This window comes from Lygodium microphyllum, chromosome 26 (assembly GCF_053477565.2).
Source record: "Lygodium microphyllum isolate KBCC chromosome 26, Lygodium_microphyllum_v1.1.10, whole genome shotgun sequence".
Lineage (NCBI taxonomy): Eukaryota > Viridiplantae > Streptophyta > Polypodiopsida > Schizaeales > Lygodiaceae > Lygodium > Lygodium microphyllum.
In genome coordinates this window covers 67,787,438-67,810,365 of record NC_141160.1, presented here as the reverse complement: position 1 = coordinate 67,810,365, position 22,928 = coordinate 67,787,438, and the positions used below count along the sequence as shown (strand labels likewise).

Sequence of the window (22,928 nt, the reverse complement as noted above, 5' to 3'; positions counted from 1 at the left end):
TCAATCTCATTGCGAATGGTCAATATGGGAGGATTCCTGGCAGTCAAGAACCTCTGTTTCCATCCTCTGATCGCGAAGGACTGGCTTGCAACAGCGGAGGACCACTCGTACATCCTCTCATACAAGTCGTGGTTACACAGAGATAAGCCATATCTATCCTTAAGCTTCAAAGCTCAAGTTTTAAAGTTTTAGAGCTTAGCTTAGCTTGAAGCTTTAACGAAGCTTTAAAATAATCAAAACGTTGATCGACGACATCAGAGAAGGTTCGCGTAATTTTCTCTAGCTGAAAAAAATGCCCCCCCCTAAAATTCGCCATTTAAATTCCTATTAGCTATAAGCTAAATCACCCAAGCCTCAAATCACACAAGCCTTTAAAGTCAACAAGTCTAAATTCTGCAAGTCTTCCAAGTCACTCAAGTTCTGTAAGTTCTGGTACTCTGCAAGTCACATAAGTCTGCAACTCTGCAAGTCAGACAAGTCACTTGAAGTCAAAACTGACTTCTGTCCAGAACTCCTAGAAGAACTGTTCCTGCGCAGAAACTCCGAATTGCAAAGTTGTTCTTTGGAAGGTATTGTTCGCATACGCAAACTTGCTGAACCAGTTTTAGCACAGGCAAAAGGATAAAACATAGATTTTTCAAAGATTATAAATCCCGCAATAGCCAAAGACGAAGATTGTGAAAGCCACACAAAAAAATATATATAAGCCTTGTATACCCAATCTTGAGCTACACTCATCCCGCTAATTGGATTTTGAGAGTGTGAGGTCTTTTGAAGTTTTGCAGGATGACGTAACTACATATGGATGATTTAATGGCTAAATGCGATTTCCTGAACCTACGATGGAGCAAAAGCTGGATTTAATTATGATGCAGTTGGATGAAGAACAACGAGCCCGGCAAGCATTGCAAGCTCAATTGGCTAATTTACAAAGATCGACTACCGATAAAGAGGAACCACAATCTAAAGATCTTATCTGACGTACCATTGACGCGACTCTCGAAGCTCAATCCATCCACAAAGAAACAAAGATAAGTAAAAGAAATTTCAAATTCCGTACTTTCAATGGCACTCAAGATGGAAAAACTGTTCTTGCATTCATTAGTCAGTTTGATGATTACTTTCATGAGGAAACATACGCAGAAAAAGATAAAATCAAGTGTCTCACTAATCATTTAGTGGATAGAGCATCTCTTTGGTGGACCGTGGTTCGTAAGAGTATAGATTGTCCCACTACCTGGAAGAATTTCAAGAAGAAGTCTATGCAAAATTTCTTTCCTCCACAATTCCATGAAAAAGCCATAAAGCATAGGACCTTCTTCAGCAAAGAGATCGTGAGCCTATTCCTCAGTATGCCGAACGCTTTTGGAATGCATTACTCCAGTTACGCATGCTTGAAGACGTACCTGAAGCGACTCACAAGTGCAAGTATATGTCTGGATTACTTGGGCATTACTACGCTGAAGTCAATATGTTCAAGCTTGCAACTCTTGAAGACGCAATTTCTTTAGCTCATGACACTGACGACAAGCTTCGAGGAAGAGACAAGCGTCCATAGCAATTTCAAGCCAATGGTAACTATGGATCTAAGCAATTCAACTCAAATTTTAGAAGATTTAATCAAGGTCGTTTTCCTTCATCATCTTTCCGTAAGACTTGGGCAAAACCACCTGCTTTACCATCCAATACCAATCAAAACCCCAAGCCAATTTCACAGCCGAATCCTAATATCCCTAGACTTTCTGCCATTGCAAACAATGTATCTAAAGCCAAACCTATAGTGTGTTACAAATGCCACCAACTTGGACATCTAGCAGCCAATTGCCTTATTACTCCTTCGGATAATTTACCAGGTATGCCAACTCCACATTCTTTATTGACAATGAAATGTTTAGTGCATGGAAAAGAAAAGATTATTTTGCATGATAATGGTAGTACTCATGATTTTATTTCTGCAAAGTTAGTGAAAGAATTGAAGTTACAAACTGTTCCTACGCATTATCGCATTAAAGCAGCATTTTTAGGCACAAGGTATAATGGAACACAAGAGGTGCATGACTTAGAAATTCAAATTGGTGAATACACTGAAAGAAGGAATTTTCTAGTTGTACCATTACAGTCCAGTGATATTATTTTAGGTATGCCTTGGCGTCATCAGCATAACCCTGATATAGATTATTCCACACATTCAATTAATATTAATTTTCAAGGAAAACATATTACATTGTATGGTATGCATGCATCTAATGCTTTTCCACAGCTTTCTCATACTCAAGCTAAACGTGCATTACGCAAAAGTAGTAAATCTTATCTAATTTGGGTGAATGAACTACAAGTTAAAGACAAACATATGCACCCTAGGCATAAAGAATTTCTTGCACGCTTTAAAGACTGTTTTGTAGAAGATCTACCACCTGGTTTACCTCCTTCACGTCCTGAAGACCACAAAATAGATTTGATTCATGGTACACAACCACCTTGTAAAGCACCATATAGGCATAACCAGATAGAGCAAAAAGAAATTCAAAATCAAGTTGAGGAATTACTAAATAGAGGATTGATTAGACCTAGTAGTTCTCCATTTGGTGCACCTGTTTTCTTGGTAAAGAAGAATAATAATACCTATCGTATGTGCATTAACTATCGTGCTTTAAATAAGATCACAGTAAATAATAGATATCCAATTCCTAGAGTCGATGACCTTATGGATAAACTGCAAGGTTCTACCATATTTAGTAAAATAGACCTTAAATTTGGTTATCATCAGGTGAGATTAGATAAGTCTGACATATTCAAGACTGCATTTAAAACACAATTTGGTCATTATGAAATTTTAGTGATGCCTTTCGGATTGACTAATGCACCTGCTACATTTAGTAGAATGATGAATCGTATATTTTTTAAATATCAGCATTGTGTTATTGTATTCTTTGATGATATTTTGGTGTTTAGTAAAAATGAGAAAGAACATTATGAACATTTGTCCTTGGTTTTCAAGTTGTTGAAAGATAATCAACTGTATGCTAATCCGGAAAAGAGTGAGTTCTTTAAAACAGAAATTGAATATTTAGGTTATATTGTATCATTAGATGGTATTAAAGTTGACCCTAAGAAGATAGAAGCAATATTGAACTGGCCTATACCTAAAAATGTGCACGAGTTATGATCTTTCCTAGGTCTTGCTAGTTTTTACAGGAAGTTTGTGCGAAAGTTTTCATTACTTGCTTTGCCATTGACTAAACTTTTAAAGAAAGGTATTGTTTATCATTGGTCTGATAATCAACAGAAATCTTTTGACTTATTGAAACATGCATTAACCTATGCTCCTATATTACAACTACCTGATTTTAATAGACCATTCTTTTTAGTAGTTACTGATGCTAGTGGATCTGGAATAGGAGCCGTACTTATGCAAGATAATTATCCCATAGCCTATTCTAGTTGTAAACTGAAACCCTCCGAACTTAAATATTCCACATATGATAAAGAATTATTAGCTATAGTACAAGCTTTAAGACAATGGAAACACTACTTAATGGGTTCTGAATTTATGATTAAGACTGATCAACAAAGTATTAGACATTTACTTAGCCAACCCCAAATATCTGACAAACATATCAAATGGGCAGCGTTTATTGAGAGTTTTCATCCTATCATTCAATATCAACCAGGTAAAGAAAATGTAGTGGCCGATGCATTAAGTAAAAGACCTAACATTCACAATGTTTATGTTATATCATTTGATTCTTTAACTCCTATGAAAGATACTTATCATTAGGACATTACTTTTCATGTTGATTGGAATAAATTAGTTGGAAATAAGTGGATTCCTATTGATTCACTGTCTTATAATGATGGATTCATGTTTTATGAAAAGAGATTATGTGTTACAGTTCCATTTAGATCTTTTGTTTTGAATGAGAATCATTGTCCTCCATATCAAGGTCATAGAGGTATCATATCTACTTTACATACATTAACTGAAGATTTTTATTGGCCACATATGGACACTGATGTATCCAACTTTGTTTCTGAATGTTTGATTTGTCAAAGAGTTAAGAGACATCATGATAAACAGTATGGATTACTTATGTCTTTATCTATTCCATCAAGACCATGGGAACATATTTCTATGGATTTTATTACTGGTTTACCTAATACTAAAGCTAACCATGACATGATTTGGACTGTAGTAGATAGGTTTAGTAAACAAGCATATTTCATTCCATGTAAGAAAAATTTAACAGCATCTCAGGCAGCACAATTGTTTTTGAAAACTGTTTTCACTAACCATGGATTACCAAAAGTTATTATTTCTGATCGTGATTCCAGTTTTTGTAACAACTTTTGGATTACTTTGTTTGCAAACCTAGGAACAAAAATTGATTTCTCATCTGCATTTCATCCTGAAACTAATGGACAAACAGAAGCCACTAACAATACTATTCTAGATCTTTTGCGTGCTTACAATATTTCTAAACCACAGACATGGGATACACATTTGCATTTATTACAGTTTGCATATAACAATACACCACACACATCTACAAAGAAAGCATCGTTTGAAGTGATTTATGGTTATAGATTGTCTACACCTGTTGCATCTTTATCAAATAGAATTCAGAGTGCTGATGATATTGCTATTATGCACGCTGCTATTTTTTATGAGGTTAAAGACATGATTGCCAAAGCCCAACAATCATATACCAAACAAGCCAATAAGAAAAGACAAGTAATGAATTTCAAAGTTGATGACTATGTTTGGTTGAGAATAGAAAAACGTAGATTACAAAGTGTAGATAGACACCCAGTTGTGAAATTACCCCCTAGATTCTATGGACCATTTAAGATCATTCACAAAATTAATGACAATGCATTCATGTTAGAATTATTACCTCACTGGAAAATTCACAACACATTTCACATTAGTTTATTATGACCCTTTAGAGGCCAATTACTTGTACATCCTGTTTATGAAAACCCACCTTTGTTAGATGAAGAGACTGAAATACTTGAACCTGAAGATATCATAGATACTGACTTTATGACCACTAGAACTGGTCGAAGATATTCTAGATATTTAGTCAAATTTAAGAACCATCCTGTAGAGGAAGCCCAATGGATGCACGCTAGAGACTTAAATGCTTTCCCCACTCTGCTAGCTCCACATTGAGCTATTAGCAATTGAGGTCAATTGCTATCCCACCCCGGGGGTATGATGCCAGGAGGCATATTTCACGGTGGATTCCGTGCCACAATGGATTCCGTAAGGTTTTACGATGGATTCCGTAAACTTTGATGACCGGGGCTCATACACAAAGTGGATTCTTTGTGCGAGAAGTTGATGAGGACGCCTATCCTTTTCGGGCGTTTCATTAATTTAGTGTGTACATGGCTGATTCCATAGCAGGTGATTCCGCAAAATGCATATTAAATTAATAAACGTTTATGAGTTTAGAGTGCACACTCGTAATAAATTAAGGTTAGGATTGATTTCTAACCAGTTGATTTATTTATGTAGCTGAAGACTGCTAGGTATTCACTTTTGTCGGTTTAATTGTATTATTTTACTAACGATTGTGAATGCTTCAGTTGATGTGTAGAGATAGCAGCAGTGGCGGAGGAAAGCATTGGAGGATAGCAAGTATTCGAGTTATCACTTATATTTTGATGGGCACATACCTTAGGCATGGCGCCTATATTTTGTCGTGCCTATTTATTGAGGCGTTGGATATTTGTTTATTATTTTGTATGTGCATGGGCGCACGATTATGATATTTGTATTTGGACATTGTACTAGGTACGCCTGACTCTTTGGGCGCCCGCCCATTAGCTTTATTTCCACTTTGTGCTAAAGCAAACTCAAAAGCCAAAAGCGTGCTATTTTGTAATTTGGGCTATTATTTGAGCTTGAAGATGATTAATACATAAAATACATGCTTTGTGGAGCGCTCACACAAGGCATGGAGGGAGATTGCACCCAATTGGTCTCTTGTTCATGTCGTGCATGCTTTTTACCTTGAGTTTTGTGCAAAAAGTAGAGTTCTTTTGTTCTTGGGGACCTTCCGGCATTCACTACGCGAGCATACGGCATCCGATCTACGCACCAGAAGACATCACTAATGGAGTTGGAAAAACTAAAAAAGAAATGTTCTTGGCCTACCAACTCAAAAAAAACACCAAATAGCCACCCAGCAAAGGCAAATAAGCAATTTGAGGAAAGAGTTGGAAGCCAAACATGCAATAGAAGGGAAAATGAGGGAGAAGGTCGCACAAGAGCCTCGTGGCAAGGAAAGAGGTGAATAAATGGTGATGGAGAGGGACTTCTTGGTCCTATTGCACTAGAACGAGCACATGTAAGAGTACCTCGACGAACTAAAGAAGATTGGAGATAAGCTCACTAAGGAGCTAGAAAGGGTTAGGACCAAGCCTACACAGAGTGCATAAAGGAAAAACAACAAAAGAAAGAGCTGCTTAAGGAACTGTGTGAGGCTAAGGCACAAAGAGATAAAGTGGCAGCCAAAAAACTGACAGAAATAGAAAACCAACTCTAGGTGGATTTTTTAGAGCAAGGATGACTAGCAGAGTAGCTAAATCGCCTCAAGTAGCAAAAAGAGGAAATGCTCAAAATCTGGAAAGAGCAAGAATAAATGGTCATGATGTTGTGACAATGCCAAAATCAAGGTGTAGAGAGGATGAGTGAAAAGGCCAGGGCATGGGAGGAACAAATCTCGTCGAATGCCTCGCCTTGGCCGAAAGAAAATGAATCATGGCACTAGCAAGGGCAAAAGCAATGGAGGCAGAACTTGAGGTCCAACAACATGCCTTTTTGAATACATTTTTCCATGTGATCCAAGCTGAGGGTGAAGACACCATGGAAGGGCTACGGAAGAAGCTAGAACTTACAAGACAAGCCCTAAGATAGGACCACCATTAAAAGATTGCCAAAAGAGAGCACTGGCCTAAGCACGGAGCAACAATGATATTACCTAAGTCAGGGTGGACTCTCAATGGGGGAGCTTGAAGAATTAGGGTTTGGTGAGCCAAAACAACTAACTCAACCACCCATTGCAGCTCCAATGGAACCAACAAGCCAAGCAAGTACAATCCTAGCTTGTCATTTGCTCACCAATTTCCACTCGCCATTTGGATATCCTCAATGGGAGGCTCCACAACCCTAACAATGATAGTCACTTTCCATTATATGATGTAGATACCCTATTATGGAAACATATATCTACCCTAGATATCTTGTTGCCAATAGAGTACGGTTGCCTCACAATTGTCCAATTTTGCATTCCTTCATGATATAGTTGTAGGTTGAGATTTTCCTTTCTTTCTATGTGGATTATCTTAATCCCCGTCCTAGTTGAAGAGCTAGAAGGGACAAGATGGTATGTGAGCTTGTCGTAGAAGCTTGTTGATAATGTGAGCTACAAATATTTCACATAATCCTAGCACCAAGTTTGTTTATGAGTGGTTAAAGGATGCATGGAAGGGGAAGTACATGCCATAACCAGGTCCTTGCATAATGCTATCTCCATCTTGCTGAGATCTATGTAGTTATCATTTAGAGCTCCATAAAGATCGAATTGTTTTTATATTTTTTCCAAACTAGCTAGATTTACTCCCAAGCCTTTGAAATCACTTTTACATATTCCATCTCCTACATATATAACATAAGATGCAAGGGATTTGAGCTAGCAAGAGGTTAGTGAGAGACTTCAACCTAATTTGGATGAGTAACAATGCTAGTTGACAGGTATTGTGATGCATTAAATATACACTACTTATGTATATTTTTATTACAATGTGTACCTATCATTAAGTGTATTTGATTATTGTAGTATGTAGGTGTAGGAGATTCACAATTGATTGATGCAATGCGAACATGATTGAGAGATGCAAGTTGATCAACTTCAGGACTAATTGCGGTAGTCTAAGCATGATCAACATACATAGTTTCAGTAGATTTAAGAGATATTCCAATAGTGTGAGCATAATGGATTGACTCACAATTTGAGTAGATTCACAAGACATAATTGTTGCACGTATATATCTCACATATCTCATAGTATCAAGCAAAGTACTGACTATAATTATGTAGTCATTTGCAAGTGATCCCTCTCAATAGACCCAAGTGTTTCCCACTGCACCCCTATGTCCTATAGCCAAATCACATTAGAGGGTAGTGTATTAGATACCCTTTGAGATACCACATATGCTTTATGCTAGATCTACTTTGATACCATAGGATAATTTAGCTTGCCATGTGATAACATATTCCATCTACATTGCTTTTCTAGGCAAATGATTGAGTACGCAATTAGCTCATTGTGTAGAGTTAACATCCCTATTGCCACATATCAAGGCCTGGGGATCAACAACATTTATCTAGTTATAGTCACCATGTAGATCCACCTCACCACATTAGCAAGGGAGGTGGAGAATAGAGAGACCTTGGAGGTGCTTCAAAGAGAAGGGAAGTGGAGAATAGAGAGACCTTGGAGATGCTTCAAAGAGAAGGGTTTGAGTATGTAACGTGCCTACCTAAATGAACATCGATAGCATGTAGTTTAGTAGCCCATCAATAAGAAATCGAGATTATTGTTGTTTGAGGCTTGTTAGAGTAATTGGGCATTCATAATCTTGAACTATTTGAGTCTACCTTGCACGGGAAGATTTGTCTCAACCCTATGATAAGGATTGACTTGAAATCAGGACCTAATTTAAATGTTATAGTCTCCTATAAGCCATCCAACATCAGCTCTGAGGTGACTGCATTGCTATTATCCCTCAAGCTGAAGCAAACAATTGCTGCACTTGGCTCAAAGAGTGTGAGAAAGGAGGGGGGGGGGGGGGGGGATACATGTCAATCTCTCTACCCATTGGGTATAGTCTTAACTCCAACCCCCCCTAAAATGGTACTAGTTAGATTCTAATGATGACACACTAGGATAGTCAACATTCTGCCCTTTCTAGCCTTGCCTAATCTTAGGTTTGAGTTGTGATGGAAGCCTCTTAGTTAACCCAAACCACCTTGCCATTTGAAAGACCCAATGAGGATCTTAACCACCCACTTTCCTCGGGGGTTTTCTTTAGTTTTCTAATTGATCTAGCATAGTTTAGTTAGATATATAGAAATCAACTTCATTAATTAATCCTTTTAGATTTGCATAAATGTGAAAACAAATAATAATGATCCTTTTAGATTTGCATGAATGTGAAAACAAATAATAATGATCTTTTTGAAAAGTAAATATTTATTCAATTTGTATCACCCTTATTTCAATAATTGTTCTAGTTCATATCCAGACTCTAGTCGATAACCAAATAAACCACAAAGTCCACCCATAGCTAGCATTAGGCCCTTTAGAGAGATCCACTTGAGCTTGTAGCAGATAGGCTAGTCTTAGCATGCCCAAGGAATTATGGCCAGAGTCCCCCCTAGCTCCTAGCCCTACAACGAGTCCCTATGGAGAGGCCTCTCACATCCAATGCTAGTCCTAGTAATCCAAAGTAGTAAACCAACTATCTTGGTCTAGAGCAAGCATAACTACTTGGGGGAGGCCTAGTGCACTCAACCATAAGTTCAGCTTGTATTAAGTATTATCTTTAGAAATCACAAGCATTTTCAAATAGTCTTTTCAATGCAACAAGCAATATGAAGGATGTTCTTTTGCGTAAGTGACCATATAGATACTAAGCTCACAAATATAGGCTCCTAGTTTCAATCATGATTTTTCAAGTCTCTCGCTAGATTAACTCATTCCACTAGATGATCAAGTAGTTGCTAGCCAACCCTTGACTAGGGTTCCCAACCCCAAGTTTTGTCATTCAGCTGTGGAGTGATATCAAGCTCCCTCCTTTAATACCCAAGAGGTTTCAACACATGAACTTAAGAGATTTTCAATCTTATCAACCAATCATTGAGCCTCAAGTGTTTCAATCTACTCAAGCATTAAAGGAGTTAGACAATACTCTAAACTAGGTCTTATAAATAATTGCCAAACACCCCATCATGTTTATTTGAATCAATGGGTATGGGAAGTCCACGACTAGTTCAGAACACAAAATTTTGGGTCCAAAACTTACAATTAAAGATCCAAAATATTTTTTGGTCAATAGTTATCTCAAATAAGGTCAAGCTATGTGTTATTGGGGTCCCAAACTAGCTCCCCCATTTCCTAAAAAACCCTGCAATTGCATGTAATTGGGTGGAAATCTACAATTGGCCACAATATATAAGATTTCATACAAAAAACTAAAACATGAATGTACATTAACCCTCCTACTGAGTCCAAATTAAGCTCTCCAAAACAATATCAGTTTGTGATCTTGGTAGGACTAATCATGCACTATTGTGAGACCACTTGTGTTAGCTAAAAATCCCTTGTGATCTCATGGTAAATCATGTTCATGCCACTACATATTACAAGTTTAGGACTTAGTTTGTATATAAAATCAATTGAGAAAATAAATTTCACATAATTAAGTGCTTGACAATCCCTATTCATTGCTAGCTAGTCATACCTTCAACCAGTTGGTTTGGTATACATCCTACCCAACACTCATGCTTATGTCATAAACCCATCAAAGATTTTAGAAAATTTCATAGTAAGAAAATTACAGTAATCCTTCACTTCGAGTTCATGCATCACAAACCTCTCACCATATAGTCTATCAATACCACAAATTATTAGCTGGTCATAGTTGTGTTTATCCCAATGAATTGTTCACATCAAGATATCATAATTTCATAATTTTCCAAGCATGATCAATAATTCAAAATGATTTTTGGCCCATTTTTCAAAGGTTCTTAACTCAGCATACAAGTCCCAATGATGCATGTACACATAGCCTCTTTAAGTTGTCTATAATAGACTGCAACTAGCTAATCATGTTGCCCATGATATGCGCATTTTCCATTATAAAAAATGATAACTATTAGTAAAAAACTAGTAAAATCTTGTGATTTTCCGATTTCTCTCTTCTTTCAAACACACACAAATCCAAGTCACTTGTGGATAATTCAAAGCATATATCAATTATTACCAAACAAATGAAGAAAGCTATTTTTTTATTTTTTCAAAAAATTTTAGACATCGAAAGAAATTAATAACCTAACAAAATCACATCAATCATCCTATCCTAGCATGAAAAAATCTAAGAAATCCCGGATTGGTTCCTTCAAATCCGCCATACTAATCTATGATACACAAGGTTACCACATCAAGCTCATCCTTGTAAGAAACCCCATCTCACTTAAGCTCGACGTATTCCTCCTGTAGTCTATACTTATAAGATTGAACAAATGAGATTTTGTCCTACCCAAGCAATGGAACAAAATGTAGCTTTTCACAATGACCTTACTAGATCTAGATAGAACAATGTATAATGATTCATTCACCCCCACTCAATCAATCACTCATAGTCTCACTCCACAAGCTCTTCTACCACAAATATCCACTAGCTTAGCTAGTCGTGAATAGAGCCCTGACTTTGCCAAGCTATGTAGAATAATTCAAATCAATACTCAAAGCAAGAAAACCTATCAAGGTTTGTAGTCTAGGTGTGCCATAGAGCTCCCAAGTGTTGGGGGTAAAGGTGCCTCTACCTAGCTACCCGTGTATTACTACACTGACAGTCACCGCCACTGCACACTACAGGTGGCGGGCGCCCGTCACCGTCACTTTATTCTTTATTCTTTTAGTGACAGTTTGAATAAAGGAAGGCCCGGTCACACATTGTGACTGTTGGAGTTCCCATTTCTAGTCTCTCCCTTTCTTGTTCTTGCTCTCTCGCCATAGCTCTCGAGTCCAACCTTCGATCCGTCGCTCCCTTTCAATTGGTATCAGAGCTTTGCTTTCCAACTCTTAAGCTTGGTTCGTGGCATTCTCAGCATCCCATTGACTCCCTACTTGCATTGGGTCTCCTTCCCGGCAGCCATATTCGATTCCTTCGAGCTCCCGTCACTCCCCGGCTTTCCAAGTACCTTCCTGACATTGTTGGGCACCTTCAGGGCATTACATCAGAGGTATTTGATCATTTTCTTCAGGGTTTACTTCAGTTCTCAGGTCTCACAGGCTGTAAACAAGTTGTGGGCAACCATAGCTCACACCTCTTGGAGCTTCCTTCACCTGGATCTTGCTTCCAGCCTATCAAGGCTTGCTAAGGCTTGGTGTAGGCCTTCTTTGGCCCCATTGTTGACATGTGGGACAGTAGACCCCCCCCAGTCAGCTCACGTTTTTTTTGCGCATGTTTCAAAATCTGGCCCAAAAAATCACTCTTTTTGTCATATCTCGGGCATTCGGAACCCGATTCAGGCAAGGTAAGAGTCTAAGTTGGGGTCTTGGCACGCTCCGAACGTGATGGTGATGTCAGATTTTTCAAATTCTGATTACAGAATCTTCTGCAATAGATTTCAGGTTTGAGACAACATGTATTTGTATGCCTATGCTTGTTTGGGCATGCCTACCGGTTTGATGCCTATTGCATCCCGATTGATTGGGGGATTGAAGCTACATGTAATGCTATAATTTTGGCCTGATTTTGGGGTTGGAAATACACAGTTTATAACAGTAAATGCATGCTGAATACTCTTGGGCTGAAGCTATCTTTCATGCTTTGAAATATGCCTATTGGTTCCGGATGTATGTCTTGGGTTATGCTATGATGTATTGATCATCGAGGGACGACTTTGAGCTTGTCATTGAATCCGGATGCTTTTTGGAAGCTTGAGCTTATTTCAGCCCGCACTTATTGACATTGGTATATGCTTTGACAATGATGCTTCTTGGGTTTATGCATACCCGTTGCCTACGGCTTGATGCTCATGTCACAATTGATTACCCTATGCATACGTTGAGCTTGAGTGCTCATTGAAGCTTCACCGTGGATACATTTTGGATTATCTGGAGTAGTCTTGGATGTTACTTGGCTTGTCAGAGTTTGGATTGGGATGTATTTGATGTCTTACATGCTTACAGATGCTACATACGGACGCTCTACCGTCTACATGTTCGGGATGTACTATTGATGTATTGTCTTGGACTTATGTCATTGGCACTGTGTCTTGCCTTGGCTTGAGCTCTTGAGTTTGTACATACAACTTTTGTGCCAGTGGGAGCATTCTTGAATGCTTATCAGACATTGAGTAGGCGGTACTTTTATGCATTGAGCCGTTACATGCCATTGACCAGTTACAGACACTTGAGACTTTGGGACTTCTTACCTTTTGGGATGATACATCATATGTCTTGAACACTGTATGCTTATGTGCTAAGTCTCAGTTTTGGATCCGTATCTTTGTGAACTGACACCTACTTGTGTCAAGTTTTGGTAGTGGCAGGAACACTTTGCCCCGTTGACTGGGGGGGTGTGCCTACTCACTGGCAGATGTTTGTATGACATACTTGGGTGTTGGATTCATGCTTATCGACTGTCATATACTTATGCTATGTCCGCATGATGCTGGCTTTGGTCTTGGCAATATCTGATTACCTTGGGATCCAATTTTGGCACTGTTAGCTCTCTTTTACTGAAATCTGAAATTTATTACAGCAAGCATATATGTATGGACTGACATGGATTTTTCATGCTGAAACACTCTGAAATGATGTACTTTCACTAGTACTTGGTGGGCAGCAGCTTTGGTTCCACTTTCCTCGCCATTTTCCCTCGATTTTGGTGATTTTTTAAATCATTTTTTGCAGTAAACATCAAGCAGTTTTGAATTGTCTACAGTCTTCCAGCCTGCATTATGGCGAGCTCATCCACTGATCATGCTATTTTCTCCTGTAGTTAAGATGACCACCCTGCGCTTAGTCTTGGCTTTGGTTGCTCAGCTTGACTTGGATTTATACTAGATGGATGTCAAGTCGGCTTTCTTACATGGGGACTTGCATTTATGTGGAGCAGCCTAAGGGCTTTGCAGAACCTGGTAGGGAGCACCTAGTGTGCAAATTGAGAAAAAATCTTTATGGCTTGAAACAGGCACCTAGGGAGTGATATCATAAGTTTGATGCCTTTATGCAGTCGCAGGGCTACAGCCAGAGTGCTATGGATCTGCGTCTTTACATGAAGAAAGCCCATGATGGTTCTTTATTGATTTTGGTACTCTATGTGGATGATATGCTGATAGCAGGGAAAGCTCATGATGAGCTAGATGCTCTTAAGGCTCAGCTCAAGAAGAGCTTTGAGATGAAAGATCTGGGACAGGCCGCTCACATACTTGGTATATGCATTAGATGCAACAGGCATCAGGGATTCCTCTACTTGTCACAGAGGGAGTACATTCATAAAGTCCTTGAGCGCTTCCGCATGCAGGACGTAAAGCCTATTGGCTGTCCATTGCCTTCTTATGTGAAGGTATCACAGGTTGATTGTTCGCAGATAAAAGAGCAGAAGGCCGAGATGGCCAAGATTCCCTATGCATCTGCAGTGGGCAGTCTTATGTATGCCATGATAGCCACTCATCCAGATATTGCCTTTGCAGTTGGTGTTGTGGCACGCTATATGGCTACACCTGGCAAGAAGCATTGGGATGCCGTGAAGGGTATCATGAGGTACCTGAAGGGCACTACAGATATGTGCATATGCTATGGCAACTAGGATACAGGAGTCGTGGGGTACACTGACTCTGATTATGCAGGACATGCAGATAGTAGGAAGTCCACTTTCGGCTATGTATTCACCTATGCTGGAGGTGCTGTTTCTTGGATGTCCAGGGTGCAGAAATGCACGGCCCTTTCTACTACAGAGACCGAGTATGTTGCAGCCCCACTGAGGCTTGCAAGGAGGCCATTTGGTTGGGTCGTTTAGTTGCTAACCTTGGTATTGATGCTACCCCTACACTGCATTCGGATTCTATGAGTGCTATTTAGTTAGCCAAGAATCCGGTCTTCCATGCGAAGATGAAACACATTGAGGTGAGGTATCACTTCATACGTGGGGTCGTTGAGGACAAGTCTGTTGATCTTGTCAAGATCTCGACTGACCAAAATCCTGCAGATCTGCTCACAAAAAGCCTCTCTACAGAGCGCTTTGCCTTCCTCAGGAGGTTGATGGGCGTGGGATGAGATGACGTCTTTTCTCATCCTGTTGTACATGTGTACATGTTGTACTGCATTTTTTTCTTTTTCTTTTCACTCCTCACTGGGGCAGATTCGCCTTTAAGTGGGAGGTTGTTGGGGGTAAAGGCGTCTCTACCTAGCCGCCCATGTATTACTACACTGACAGTCACCGCCACTTCACACTGTAGGTGGCGGGCGCCCATTACGTTCACTTTATTCTTTATTTTTTTAGTGACAGTTTGAATAAAGGAAGGCCCGGTCACACATTGTGACTGTTGGAGTTCCCATTTCTAGTCTCTCCCTTTCTTGCCCTTGCTCTCCCACCATAGTTCTCGAGTCCAACCTTCGATCCGTCGCTCCCTTTCACCAAGCTCTAACAATCCCTTAGTTGCACATATCACCAAGCCCTGTGTATTTTGATCTCCATGAACTTGTGCAAGATTGTGACTCCTTGCATGTCCCTCCAATCGGGCTCCAATCTGATCAATACCACACACACACACACACACACACACACACACACACTCTCTCTCTCTCTCTCTCTCTCTCTCTCTCTCTCTCTCTCTCTCTCTCTCTCTCTCTCTCTCTCTCTCAACATCTCAAGATCTACTCTACCTCACAAACTCTATGTCTCTCTACTTCTTAGTCTCAAGCGTGACCAAAGAAGGTGAGGAGACGAGATTGAGAATCTTGCAATAGAGATAAGAAAAGCAAGACAAGACTATCCCAACAAGAAATGCCCTCCCATGCTTTAACCTTTAAACTTGCATACACAAAGAAGCTTTCACAGAGAAGAAATCATGAGATGAGGATGAGAAAATGATCAAATTTGTTTACTTTGCAACCATTCAATCGATGTGATTAAGGTTTCTTTTCCTACTTAAATATAAGCTTCCTCATTTACAATTGGATAGGGCTTAGTTTTCAATGTACTTGCTATGGTCCAAAACTTCATTTATGTAGGTCCTTATGGTCATTAATGTCATGTCTAAACTTTCTCATTAGATTTTCTTGACTCACTTTTACTAGTGAATTGGTAGCTTGATTCTAACATAAAAATAAAGTAATTAGCTTAAAGAGGCATTGTACCCTTTGTTTAAAATAAAAAATCTTGTCATTTGGACACCTGAATCAAAATACACCAAGGAAACAATTAATGAAATTAAATTAGAATGTTATTTATCAATGCCTTTGTTTGGCTAGTATGAAAGGTCAAGCGATCATTTTGCAAGAAGTTTTTGACATTTTTCCATGTGGGAAGTTTTTGACATTTTTCCATGTGGGAAAAATGACTATTTTCCTTGTTTTTCCCTACAGCATTTAACATCATGAGCTTTTGCAAAGGAGAGATTGCACGCATAGTTTGATATATTTGGGGGTTGGGTTGGTAGCCTACCTAGCTAGGTGTAGTTGGGGGCTAGGGGATGCTAGTCCCCTCCCTTGCATTGAGCTCATGGCCTCACCCCCAACTCCACTTAGGGGGCTAACAGTCCCAATCCCAATCCCTAACTAGATATGTGATGCCTATTCATAAAAGCTTACAATGCTATCATAATTTAAAATTTGGGAATTATAGTGGAAATTTGTCTAAAACTTCTTGGAGTTGTTTTGGTAGCTGTTTCCTAATGGAAATGGTTTTGATGAGAAGCATTTCACCCAAAATCATTTTTTGAAACATTATTTGGGTCACATGGGAGGGTTTTTAAAAAACTGCCACTTTGTAAGAAAAATCAAAAGTGACTTTATTTAAGCGAGCACAAGCTGTGACAAACTCCAAAATTCACCAAAACATGCCCCGGCCCCATAACACACCTCAACTCGGCATATCATGTCCCTTGGGACTCAACACGGCACCATAACATGTCATATCACGGCATAACACGGTTTTCCAACTCAACATAGCACCACGGCACGGCATAGCCCAACATGCCACGGAGGGCGATACGGAAGGTAACACGCCACGGCCCAGCGCCGACGCGACTCAACAGCCCACCTTGTTATCTCCCCCCATCGGGCGGGGAATTCCTCATGGCACTTGATATTTCTTGGTGCTTACGCAAGGACGCACCCCCGAAACCCTTCATGGTAGCACAACACCCCACTCACCTCTCACCCCATAAAAAGACTACCCTTTCCCCCTCACTCTCACTGTTTGCACTCACCATCCCCACTCACCTATTCCTGGGGGAAGCCCCGAGCCACTTAACCATGCCCAAGCGACACGCACTACGGCCCCATGCCGCGACGCGCCCAAGGAGAGCCAAGCCTCGAGTAGGGTACCTCCCCTATACGGTCACTAAGGTCAGCTCTAGCATGAAAAGGCCATTAGTTACAGCCAGAGAAATGGATTTGGTTGTCACGGCAAGACGACATGCGAAAATTTCGCATATCAACTTGCACAAGCTTTTCTGGTCCCACTTGCAAAATCAGGCCGTACAGGGCCACGTCGAGGTGGACACAGCGAGGGAGTTGGCCCTCGCGCTTCAAGCTAGGCGGTTTGATGGTTCTCATCAAGTCTTTCTAACTTGTACGCAGGTGATTCAACTCAATCTGGCCAAGCAGGGCTTTTTAATGCAAGCAGGCGCAGTTTGGCCACCTAATAGCAATGGCCGCGGCATGTGCGCATCACCGAAGTGAATCAGGTCAGAGAGGGCCGACACATAGATTTTCAGCACAAACGGGCAATCAAGTCGAGTCTACCGAAACAAGGCGTGTTACTTCTCCACACAGCTTGTATGCGGAGTTGTGCAAAAAGGAGAAGGGTAAAACATGCAGGAGTGATGGATCGCACTAGGAGGGCGCGTCGACACTCGACTCCAAAGACTAAAGGCGCATACTCTACAAACGCATTCCCGAAGATCCGTGCCAGGTGGGGCACTCGAAAGAAAAAGCGAAAGACAAGGAGTGGCGCAGCGCAATGGGATCACCTTGTTCGAGCTAAACGTTACGCAACTTCAACAAAGAGGTATCCTGCGGCGAGACGCCTAGACCTGCGCAGCCCAACGAAGATCAAAGCGCGAAGCAAAGGACTTCTCCATGCAGGAGCAATGGACAGAACAATGAGAGCAAAAAGGTACGTGGCCTTCAAGCGCATCACCACGACGTCCTCCAATAGCGCAGAAAAGAAAGATCCAACTACAAAGAGTACAACGAACAAAGGAGCTGGTGACGCCGACACGACCTTTTAGCATTGGGAGAAGACTTAACAAAGTGGAGGCGTCACATGACAGTTTGTAAGTATACTTGAGCGCATAACTATGTAGGGGCATTCGTATAATTACCTTCACTTTTTTGAACTTAGGTATGAGTGTTGGGGCTTACTCTTGTAAATGACAAAACTGTTAATACCTACTCAACTCGAAGTGGGCTTCGAGTTTTTTGTAGGGGGGGTGTGTATAGGGGAGGTACCCTACTCGAGGCTTGGCTCTCCTTGGGTGCGTCGCGGCATGGGGCCGTAGTGCGTGTCGCTTGGGCATGGTTAAGTGGCTCAGGGCTTCCCCCAGGAATAGGTGAGTGGGGATGGTGAGTGCAAACAGTGAGAGTGAGGGGGAAAGGGTAGTCTTTTTATGGGGTGAGAGGTGAGTGGGGCGTTGTGCTACCATGAAGGGTTTCGGGGGTGCGTCCTTGTGTAAGCACCAAGAAATATCAAGTGCCATGAGGAATTCCCCGCCCGATGGGGGGAGATAACAAGGTGGGCTGTTGAGTCGCGTCGGCGCTGGGCCGTGGCGTGTTACCTTCCGTGTCGCCCTCCGTGGCGTGTTGGGCTATGCCGTGCCGTGGTGCTATGTTGAGTTGGAAAACCGTGTTATGCCGTGATATGACATGTTATGGTGCCGTGTTGAGTCCCAAGGGACGTGACATGCCGAGTTGAGGTGTGTTATGGGGTCGGGGCATGTTTTGGTGAATTTTGGAGTTTGTCACACAAGCCCATGGTGGGCTCCACATGCACCATAGAGGAATTCCCTTCCCAAATTAAGTATAAACAATAAAAAAACTATACCATAGAAATGAAATTATTTTTGGACAACCCTTGTGACCAGCCCATGTGGCCTTGAGGGGTTTCTAGTTTTCTAAGAAAACATTTAGAAACCCCCTCCAAAAACCTGTGCGAGAATATCACTCCCTTGTATTTTATCATGACAATTTTCACACGTTTGGACGAGCATGTAACCCACCTTAGACTAGTTATACACCAAATGGTAGACACCTACTTTGCAAGTATTAACTGATCAAAATACTTCTTTAGGGGTTGGCATCATCCATAGTCCTTTACACACCAAGGAGGACATGATCTATTGTTTACGTGTTAAATAGGTGAACTCCCAGTCCACTTTTGGGAATCTCCCCTGCAGGACAGAGGTGCACTTTTTGCATTTGCAATCAATATAAAATATTATAAATATAATGATTTCAGTCTTTTACTATTCTTTTGGTGTATGCAAAAGCTTTGTGTCCATATCTGCGCCTAGACTCAAAATTTGCACGCCCACACGTTGGGCAGGCGTTGTGGGCGTGTCCATTAGTGTATAACTAGCCTTAGAAGTTATGGGCGCCCAAGATTGAAAGAACGAGAGGAGGAGCAGCACAAGAAGAAGTCATTGCTGGTTCTGCTCATCAAGGCACTGAAACTCTCGACTTTGAAAGTCTGAGCTGAGAGAGAACATCATGCATGTCAGCCGCTCCCGTGCAGCAGCTGGCCTGCAGCAGGCCGGCTGCTGCGACTGTGGAGAACCTGGTGTCTCGCCTGCACCAGTGCAGACAGAAGAAAGACCTCGCCCATGCCCAGCAGCTCCATGCCTACATGCGGCGCCGCCAGCTGGACTCCCACGGATACCTTGGCAACTACCTTGTGCCTGTCCTGGTTGACTGCGGTAGCTTGCCCGATGCACAGCGCGTCTTCGACCGGCTCCCCTACCACAATATCTTCTCCTGGACATCCCTCATCTCTGGTTATGTCGATTGCGGCAACTCCCGGCACGCCCTCGATCTCTACCTTCGTATGCACCAGGACTGCATCCTACCCAACAATTACACATTTGTTGCCTTGCTTAAGGCTTGCACCAAGCTGCACGATGTTGATTGCGGAAAAGAAATGCACGCTGACATTCTAAGGGTTGGGTTGGAGGGTGACCTTTTCATTGGCAACACCTTGGTGGACATGTATGCTAAGCACCATTTGCTGACCGAAGCGCGTCAAGTGTTGGATAAGCTTCCAGTTCGTGATGTGGTTTCTTGGAATGCATTGGTTGCTGTATATGCTGATCAAGGGCCGGTGGAGGAAGCATTGAACTGCTTTGAACAGATGCAACATGAGGGCGTGTCTCCAGATGATGTCACATTTGCATGCAGCTTAAAAGCTTGCGGCTGTTTACAAGCCAGGGTAAGAGGGCAGTTGATAGCTGCTGAGATTATTAGCAGAGGGTTGGAAGGGTATTCTATTGTTAGCAGCACAATGGTAGACATGTATGCCAAGTGCGGCTTGCGGACAGAGGCACAAAAGGTGTTTGCTGCACTTTCTATTCGGGATGCAATGCTATGGAATGCACTTATTGCAGTGTATGCTGAACATGGGGATGGCAAGGAAGTCTTGAGTTGTTTTGAACAAATGCAGCTGGAGGGTGTGCCTCCAGGTGATTCTACATTTCTATACATATTGAAAGCTTGTGGTGACTTAGGAGATCTAAACATTGGCCACGACACACATGCAGACATTACCAAAAGGGGTTTAGACAGAGATGTGTTTATTGGGAGTACAATGATAGACATGTATGGTCAATGTGGGATGCTTACAGAAGCACGCCAAGTCCTTGATAACATTCTTGACCGTGATACAGTATCATGGAATGCACTTATTGCAATTTATACAGAACTTGGACTTGGTGAGGAAGCACTTGGCTGTTTTAGAGAGATGCAGCATGAGGCCGTATCTCCAAATGATATCACATTTTCGTGCAGCTTAAAAGCTTGTGGTCTTACAGGATCTTTAGAAACAGGCCGAGAGTTACATAATGAACTGACTAAAAGGGGCTTGGAAACAGATCTCATTGTGGCCACCAGTTTGGTAGGCATGTATGGAAAGTGTGGCTGGCTTGTGGAGGGGCAGGAAGTTTTTGACAAGCTGTCTGTTACAGATGTTGTATCTTGGACTGCAATGATAAAGGGTTACGGAGGAAAGCATGAGAATGATGTAAACTTACAACCTAATAGCTATGTGTTCGTTGCCCTGCTTAAAGCATGTACAAATCTGAAAGACATGAAGAGAGCAGAAGATCTTCATACAGAAATCATAAAAAAGGGACAGGAAGGAGATCCTTTTATTGGTAGCACGTTAGTGGACATGTATGGAAAGTGTGGCTTCCTTGAAGAAGCACACAGTGTGTTGGATAAACTCCCTGTTCGAGGCACAGTGACTTGGAATGCGTTGATTGCAGCATATGCTGATCATGGTTATGGTGAGGAGACATTGTGTTGCTTCTCCCAAATGCAGCTGGAGGGTGTCTATCCTGTTGCTATTACCTTTGCTTGCAGCTTGAAAGCTTGTGGCATTGCAGGAGCATTAGAAACTGGGCATAGGATACATCTTGAATTAACAAGAAGAGGTTGGGAGCGAGATTCTTTTGTGGGAAATTCACTCGCAGGTATGTATGCCAAATGTGGATCGCTTGCAGCAGGAAAAGAGGTGTTTAATAAACTGCTAATCAAAGATACAGCATCATGGAATACGTTGATAAAAGGGTACGGTGATAACCATGAGGGTAGCATGGCTGTGCAATGTTTTGAGGACATGCAGGAGCAGGGTGTAAAGCCTAATGATGTTACATTCACCTGCCTTCTTGCTGCATGCAGCCATGGAAGTCTGGTTCTTAAAGGCCAGGAGTACTTCAAGTTGATGGTTGAACGCTATGAGATTGAACCAGTAATAGATCATTATGTTTGTATGGTTGATCTTCTTGCTCGATCAGGACATGTATATGATGCAGAGAAATTTGCTCAATCTATGCAGTGTCTTTTATCTGAAGGAATTCTTAGGGCCTTGCTTACTGGTTGTAAAATCCATGGAGAAGTAGAACTGGCATTGAGATGCTTTCAGCACCTCGTGCAAGTAAATCGAGAAGATGCTTCTGCTTACTTGCTTATGGCAGATGTTTATGCAAATGCTGGTATGTTGAGTGATGCAAATAGGATTGAAGGTATGAGGAAAAATGCTGGGGCAAAGAAAAAGGCTGCAAATGCATCAATAGAAGTCAATAGAGAGTTGCATGAGTTTCTTGTAGGTGTTAAGCAAAGCAATGGCATACCAACTGCATCAAAAAGTTTGAGGTTGCGCCTAAAACGTGAAGGATACCTACCAAATTTAGATCTGGTTTTGGTACAGATTATCACTGAGGAAATGGAAGAATAATGCTTGTTCTTTGCAAAATTTGTCCAATGTGACATGCCCTTTGTTCATGAGAGGGCAACAAGAGTACTAGGTGTACCCTAGACTTACCCAAACAGGGCCAAGGTCCCTGGTAAACTGGATGTGCCATTTGACTGAATCAATGGTATATGGTAAAGCAGCTCACATAGAGTATGTGGCAACACTAAGTCTCCGTGTTTGACATTAGCCAATTTAGCTGTTTCTATAGCAACGGTTTGTGGTTATCTTGTCAGGAAACCAAGTTGGCAGTTTTGCCAACACATGTTTTAATAGCAGCTAGATAGACATAAGATCAAATGAATAGATTCTTTGGCTTACCCTATGTTGGAATATCAGAGTGGGAGCAAGAGAAAGTGTGCAGTTTAATGAGTTGTTTACAAGTACAACTAGTACACTCTCCTCTACATTGAGAGTGGCCTCTAGGCTGTTTAAAT

The 22,928-nt window shown here is 41.2% G+C and overlaps 1 protein-coding gene across 1 annotated transcript; it reads left to right on the top strand.

Moving 5' to 3' along the window:
- The first annotated feature begins 19,743 nt into the window (after nt 1–19,743).
- Nucleotides 19,744–22,476, top strand: LOC148013357 (pentatricopeptide repeat-containing protein At5g27110-like). Its single transcript, XM_087667876.1, has one exon. It carries the CDS (start codon nt 19,744–19,746, stop codon nt 22,474–22,476), a length of 2,733 nt encoding a protein of 910 aa, XP_087524002.1.
- Nucleotides 22,477–22,928: the final 452 nt, after the last annotated feature.

Coding starts and splice junctions, on each gene's coding strand:
- LOC148013357 (XM_087667876.1), top strand. CDS start 19,744: ATGTCAGCCGCTCCCGTGCAGCAGCTGGCCTGCAGCAGGCCGGCTGCT.